Source organism: Catharus ustulatus, chromosome 33, assembly GCF_009819885.2.
Source record: "Catharus ustulatus isolate bCatUst1 chromosome 33, bCatUst1.pri.v2, whole genome shotgun sequence".
Taxonomy (NCBI): Eukaryota; Metazoa; Chordata; class Aves; order Passeriformes; family Turdidae; genus Catharus; species Catharus ustulatus.
The window spans coordinates 2,148,935-2,156,152 of NC_046253.1; the positions used below are offsets into that span (position 1 = coordinate 2,148,935).

Sequence of the window (7,218 nt, forward strand, 5' to 3'; positions counted from 1 at the left end):
ACCCTCGGGGACCCCACAGCACCCACGGGGACCTCAAAGCACCCACGGGGACCCGAAATACCCATGGGAACCCCAAAACTTCCACAGAGACCCCACAGCACCCACGGGGACCTCAAAGCACCCACGGGAACCCCAAAATTCCCACGGGGACCTCACACCGGCTGTGCGGACACGCAGCACCCACTCCCCCTCCCCACAGCACCCACGGGTGCCCCTCCCGCGCTCCCATCGTCCCCACGTCCCCCCCCGTGTCCCCTCCCCGTGTCCGTATCCCCCCTCGTGTCCCCTCCCGTGTCCCCCCCGTGTCCCCTCCTCTTGTCACCCCGTGTCCCCCACGTGTCCGTGTCCCCCCGTGTCCCCCCGCCCGGTGTCCACTCCCCGTGTCCCTCCGGTGTCCCCTCCGTGTCCGTGTCCCCTCCCCTCCCCCGTGTCCCCCCCGTGTCTCCTCCTCTTGTCACCCCTTATCCACCCCCCGTGTCCCCTCCCCATGTCCGTGTCCCCTCCCTCTGTCCCCTCCCCGTGTCCCCCCGTGTCCATGTCCCCCCCGTGTCCCTCCCGTGTCCCCTCCCCGTGTCACCCCCGGTGCCCCCTCCCCTGTCCCCCACCCCGTGTCCGTGTCCCCCCCGTGTCCCCCAGCCCGGTATAAGAGGCCCCGCGGGGGTCGCTCCCCCCACCCGCGATGGCGGCCCCGGGGGGGACAGAGCCCGAGCGCGCCGCGGTGAGGGGGGGAGGGGTCCCTGGGTGGGGTCTGGGGGACACAGCGGGGTCCGGGGGCACCCCTGGGTGGGGTTTGGGGTCTGGGGGCCCCTGGGTGGGGTCTGGGGGTCCCTGGGTGGAGTTTGGGGTCCGGGGAGACCCCTGGGTGGGGTTTGGGGACACCCCTGGGTGGGGTTTGGGGTCCGGGGGGCTCCCCCGGGTGGGGTTTGGGGGATCTGGGGACACCCCTGGGTGGAGTTTGGGGTCTGGGGGTCCCCTGGGTGGGGTTTGGGGTCTGGGGGTCCTTGGGGTGGGGTCTGGGGGGACACCCCTGGGTGGGGTTTGGGGTTCGGGGGTCCCTGGGTGGGGTTTGGGGTCCGGGGGTTCCCGAAGCTGAGGGGTCCCCATTTAAAGTGGGGCACTCCCCACTCGGGGGGTCTCTGTTTCGGGGGGGTCCCTGGGCAGAACGGGGTCCCTGTTTTTGGGGGGGGGTCCCTGTTTTGGGGGGGTCCCTGTTTTGAAGGGTCCCTCTTTCGGGGGGGTCCCTATTTTTGGGGGATCCCTGTTTTGGGGGGGGCTGTCTCCGTGTCTCTGTTTTTGGGGTCTCTCTGTTTCGGGGGGTGCTCCCAGGAGAGGAGGGGTCCCTGTTTTGGGAGGGGCTCTCTATTTCGGGGGTGTCCCTGTTTCGGGGGTCCCTGTTTCGACCAGAAGCGGTCCCTGACGCGCTGTCCCGCAGCGGGGGGTCTCTGTTTTGGGTGGGGGGTCTCTGTTTTGGGTGATCTCTATTTTGAGGGGGGGGGTCTCTGTTTTGGGGGGGTCCCTGTTTTGAGGAGGGGTCTCTGTTTTTGGTGGGGGGTCCCTGACGCGCTGTCCCCGCAGGGGGGGTCCCCGGCTGAGGGGGGGTCCCCGTCCGAGGGGGGGTCCCCGGAACAGGAGGGATTCTTCTCGCTGCTGAGCTCCGTGCAGGGAACGCGCATGGAGGAGCAGCGCTGCATCCTGGGGGGTGAGGGGACACCGGGGACACGGGGGGACAGGGGTGAGGGGACAGCGGGGGGGACATGGGGACACGGGGGGGACACCGGGAACGGGGGAGAACACCGGGAGACACCGAGCGAGGGCAGGTGGAGAATGGGGAGGGGACAGGGGTGAGGGGACACCGGCGGGGACAGGGGGACACGGGGGGACACCGGGAACAGGGGGACACTGGGGGGGGATGCAGGGACACCGGGGGGACGTGGGGGGGGACGTGGCGGGGGAACAGGGGGACACCGGGAGCGGGGGACGGGGGTGAGGGGACAGCGGGGGATACTGGGGGGGACAGGGGGACATGGGGAGGGGACAGAGGTGGGGGAACACCGGGGGGGACAGAGGTGAGGGAACACCGGGGGGGACAGGGGTGAGGGGACACCGGGAGGAACAGGGGGGACAGGGGTGAGGGGACACCGGGGACAGGGGGACACTGGGGGGTACGGGGGGGGACAGCGAGGGACACCGGGGGAACAGGGGGAGGGGACAGGTGTGAGGGGACACCAGGGGGGACGTGGGGGGGACATGGGAGGGGGAGACAGGGGTGAGGGGACACCGGGGGGGACACGCTGGGGTGGGGGACACACACACGAGCCACGGGTGGCACGGGGTGGGGACACGAGTTTGGGGACACGAAGGGGGTGGTGCAGGGGGGGTCGGTGGGTGCTGGGGGGTGACCCAGGTGTCGCCGTGGATGATCCGGGGGTGTCCGTGGGTGACCCCGAAGTGTCCGTGGGTGACTCGGGGGTCCCCGAGGTGCCCATTGGTGACCCGGGGGGTCCCGTGGGTGGCCCCGAGGTGTCCGGGGGTGCCCATGGGTGACCCGTGTGTCCCCGTGGGTGACCCTGGGGTGTCCGTGGGTGACCCGGGGGTGTCCGTGTGTCCCCGTGGGTGACCCGGGGGTATCCGTGTGTCCCCGTGGGTGACCCGGGGGTGTCCGTGTGTCCCCGTGGGTGACCCGGGGGTGACCCTGGGGTGTCCGTGGGTGACCCGTGTGTCCCCGTGTGTCCCCGTGGGTGACTCGGGGTGTCCGTGGGTGACCCGTGTGTCCCCGTGGGTGACCCGTGGGTGTCCGTGTGTCCCCGTGGGTGACCCGGGGTGTCCGTGGGTGACCCGTGTGTCCCCGTGGGTGACCCGTGTGTCCCCGTGTGTCCCCGTGGGTGACCCGTGTCGCCCCCCCGGCAGGAGGAGGGGAGCCGCCCCCCCCCGAGCTGGCGTCGCTGCTGGACATGGTGGCGAGCTCGCAGGGCCGCAGGATGGACGAGCAGAGGCTGCCCGTGCCCAGACTGCCCGGCTTCGGCACGGGGGGGGCGCAGGTGGGCACGGGGGCACCGGGGGGGCACCGGGGGATGCAGGTGGGAACGGGGGGCACGGGGGGGGCACCGGGGGGGTGCAGGTGGGAACGGGGGGGGCACGGGGGGGGGCACCGGGGGGGTGCAGGTGGGAACGGGGACACCGAGGGGGGCACCGGGGGGCACGGGGGGGGGCACCGGGGGGCACGCAGGTGGGAACGGGGGCACCGGGGGTCTGGGGGAGCCCCAGGAATTTGGGCAGGGGGCACAGGGCTGGGTTGGTGTCCCAGGGGTGGCTTTGGCATGGGGGGGGGTCACAGGGGCGTCTGAGGGATCCCCGGGTATTTGGGGAGGGGGCACAGGGCAGGGGGGGGTTAGGTTGGTGTCCCAGAAGTGGTTTTGGCATGGAAGGGGCACGGGGGGGTCACAGGGGGGTCTGGGGGAGCCCCAGGAATTTGGGGAGGGGGCACAGGGCTGGGGGGGGTCCCAGAAGTGGCTCTGGGATGGAGGGGGTCTGGAGAATCCGCAGGAATTTGGGGAGGGGGCACAGGGGGGGTCTGGGGCAGTCCCAGGAATTTGGGGAGGGGGCACAGGGGGGTCTGGGAGAGCCCCAGGAATTTGGGGAGGGGGCACAGGGCTGGGTTGGTGTTCCAGAAGTGATTTTGGGATGGGGGGGGCACAGGGGGGGTCTGGGGCAGTCCGAGGAATTTGGGGAGGGGGCACAGGGCTGGGGGGTGTCCCAGGAGTGGCTTTGGGATGGGGGAGCACAGGTGGGCACGGGGGGGGCACCGGGGGGTCTGGAGAAGCCCCAGGAATTTGGGGAGGGGGCACAGGGGGGGTCTGGGGGAGCCCCAGAAGTGGCTCTGAGATGGGGAGGGGTCTGGAGAATCCGCAGGAATTTGGGGAGGGGGCACAGGGGGGTCTGGGGGGGTGCAAGTGGGAACGGGGGGGCACAGGGGGGTCTGGGGGACCCTCAGGAATTTGGGGAGGGGGCACGGCACAGGGGATCTGGGGGAGTCACAGGAATTTGGGGAGGGGGCACAGGGGGGTCTGGGGGATCCCCGGGTATTTGGGGAGGGGGCACAGGGCAGGGGGGTGTCCCAGAGGGATGAGGATGGGTCTCAGAGGGACTTGGGGACACTCGGGGAGGGGTCTCAGAGGGACTTGGGGACACCCCCAGGGGACCCCCGCGAGTCCCCTCCCCCCTCTCCCCACAGGACTGAGCCCCGGAGCCCCCGGACCCCCCCGACCCCTCCCCCACCCCCCGGAGCCACCTCAGCCCTGTCCCCTCCCCCCCCCGATGTGTCCCCAAATAAAACCCCGAGCACGTGGGGCTGTGACACCGCGGGGCTTGGGGACACGGGGGTGGCACCGGGGGACACGGGACACCTCTGGGGGTGGCACTGGAGGTGGGTGACACTGGGGGTGGCACCAAGGGACATCTCTGAGGGTGGCACCGGGGGGTGGGTGACACTGGGGGTGGCACCAAGGGATGCTGGACACCTCTGGGGGTGGCACTAAGGGACACGAGACACCTCTGGAGGTGGCACTGGGCAGGAGGGTGGAACCAGGGGTGGCACCAAGTGACACAGGAACCCTCTGGGGGTGACACTGGAGGTGGCACCAGGCAGGGGAGGTGGCTCTGGGGGTGACACTGGGGGTGGCACCAAGGGACACCCACAGCACTCAGGTGACATTGAGGGACACTGGACGCCCACGGGGGTGGCACCAAGGGACACCGAGGGACAGCTGTGCCACCTCTGGTGACACCCTGGGGACATCCCCGTGGGCAGGGCCAGCGCCGTTTATTGGGGGTGGGGACAGCCGGGGGTGGCACTGTCCCCTCGGGGGTGGGGACAGCCGGGGGTGGCACTGTCCCCTTGGGGGTGGGGACAGCCGGGGGTGGCACTGTCCCCTCGGGGGTGGGGACAGCCAGGGGTGGCAGTGTCCTCTCGGGGGTGGGGACAGCCGGGGGTGGCACTGTCCCCTCGGGGGTGGGGACAGCCGGGGGTGGCACTGTCCCCGCGGGGGTGGGGACAGCCGGGGGTGGCACTGTCCCCGCGGGGGTGGCAGCAGCTCCAGATGTGAGTCCCTCACGTGTCACACGCATGTCCCTCATGTCCCCACGTCACCGGCCAGCGCGGGGACACGGGAACGGCCACCACCGCGGGGGTGGCATCAGGAGAGGACACGTGTCACCTGTGCCACCAACACGGGGACAGGACACGGCCACGTGTCAGCTGTGCCATCAGCAGGGCACAGTGGTGGCACTGGGGTGCTGTCACACGTCCCCACTGTCACCAGTGCTGCCATGTGTCCCCAACGCCACCACAGCGGTGGCAGGAAGGTGACAGCACAGATGTCCCCTCTGTCCCCACACGGTGCTGGCAGGAAGGTGACAGCACAGATGTCCCCACACGGTGCTGGCACTGGTGTGACGATGTCCCCACAGTGTCACGGCGCTGCCACACATCTCTGGTGTCACCTCAGGGTGACAGTGACGGTGTCACGGTGCAGCCACGGCGCGCGGACACGTGTCCCTTCTGTCACCTTCTGTCACCGCCGTGTCCCCTGGGGTGGCTGTGTGTCCCCTCTGTCACCGCCGTGTCCCCTGTGCCAGCGCTGTGTCCCGTCACCGCCGTGTCCCCTTTGTCACCGCCGTGTCCCTTCTGTCACTGCCAGGTCCTTTCTGTCACCGCCGTATTCCATGTGCCAGTGCTGTGTCCCCTCTGTCACCGCCGTGTCCCCTCTGTCACCGCTGTGTCCCCTCTGTCACCGCTGTGTCCCCTTTGTCACCGCCATGTCCCCTCCATCATGGCTGTGTCCTGTCACCGCCGTGTCTTCTGTCACTGCCGTGTCCCCAGGGTGGCCGTGTGTCCCCTCTGTCACCGCTGTGTCCCCTCACGCCTGTGTCCCCTTCCCCTCCCGCAGCCGCTGCTTCAGCTCAGCCAAGGCTCGGCGCTGTGGGGACACAGAGGGGACAGTTAGGGACAGAGAGGGGACAGGGGACACTGAGAGAGGACAAGGGACATCGACAGGTTAGGGGACACTGATGGGGACAGGGACATGGGGTCAGGGGACAGCAGGGACACAGGGGACACGAGGTGGCACCAGCAGTGTCCCTGTTTGTCCTCTCTGCCCCCCCACCAGTGTGGCAGGGGACACCAAGGGGACACTGGGGACAGCGGGAGGACAGTGAGGGACACGGCTGGGGACAGCAGGGGGACACTGGGGACACCAGGAGGACATTGGGGACACTGCTGGGGTAAGGCTGGACATGCTGGGGACAACGCAAAGAGACTTTGGGGACACTGAGAGGGATGTTGGGGACACCTTGGGGACACTGTGGGGGGGGTTGGGGACACCAGAGGTGGCACTGGAGACACTGGGGACACCGAGAGTGACACTGGGGACACTGACAGTGACACTGAGGACACCGTGGGGTGGGGCTGGGGACACTGGGGGTGGCACTGGAGACATTGGGGACACTGGGGACAGTCGGGGTCTCACCTGTTCAGGATTGTCCGGCGGGAAAATCTCCCTCTGCAAAGAGAGCAGGTCAGGGGAGGGGACACTGGGCTGTCCCCAGGTGTCCCCAGGGTGTCCCCAGGTGTCCCCAAGGTGTCCCCTCCCCACCTTGCGGTCGATCACGTGACGCTGGAAGAACTCGGCCTGGTTGGAGACCCAGAACATGGCAACGGGGAAGGTGAGGTACACACACATCTGGGACAGGACAATGTGTCACCTGTGTCATCTGAGTGTCACCTGTGTCACCTGAGTGTCACCTGTGTGTCACCCCTCAGACCCAGAACACGGCGACGGGGAAGGTGAGGTACACACACATCTGAGACAGGGACACTGTGTCACCCCCTCCCCCCACTGTCCCCAGGGCTTTTTACCCCCCCGACCCCTCCCTGCCCCCTCCCCCAGGCTCTGATTGCCCCCGGGGCCCGTTATTGCCCCCCCCGCCCCGTTACTTCCCCCCGTTATTTCCCTCCTCACCCCGTTATCACCCCCCACCCCCGTTATGGCCCCCCCGTTACAGCCCCGGTCCCCCCGTTACGGCCCCGCACCCTCAGGATCTCCAGCTTCACCCCCATGGCTCCTCCACGGCGGCCGAACTTCCGGTTCCGGCACCCCACAACACCGCTGCCGCCTATTGGTGGAACCTCCTGCACCGCCGCAGCCGATTGGCTAGGAGGGA

The 7,218-nt window shown here is 69.3% G+C and overlaps 1 protein-coding gene across 1 annotated transcript; it reads left to right on the plus strand.

Annotated features, from left to right (window-relative positions):
- Positions 1-624: 624 nt before the first annotated feature.
- Positions 625-4,271, plus strand: PCP2 (Purkinje cell protein 2). Its single transcript, XM_033083821.1, has 4 exons — positions 625-718; positions 1,576-1,699; positions 2,908-3,038; positions 4,232-4,271. The coding sequence occupies exons 1-4, from the start codon at positions 680-682 to the stop codon at positions 4,235-4,237; spliced, it is 300 nt and encodes a 99-aa protein (XP_032939712.1). The 5' UTR covers positions 625-679; the 3' UTR covers positions 4,238-4,271.
- The last annotated feature ends 2,947 nt before the right edge of the window (positions 4,272-7,218 follow it).

Coding starts and splice junctions, on each gene's coding strand:
- PCP2 (XM_033083821.1), top strand. CDS start 680: ATGGCGGCCCCGGGGGGGACAGAGCCCGAGCGCGCCGCG. Junction 719..1,575: donor CAGAGCCCGAGCGCGCCGCG/GTGAGGGGGGGA, acceptor CTGTCCCCGCAG/GGGGGGTCCCCGGCTGAGGG. Junction 1,700..2,907: donor GCAGCGCTGCATCCTGGGGG/GTGAGGGGACAC, acceptor CCCCCCCGGCAG/GAGGAGGGGAGCCGCCCCCC.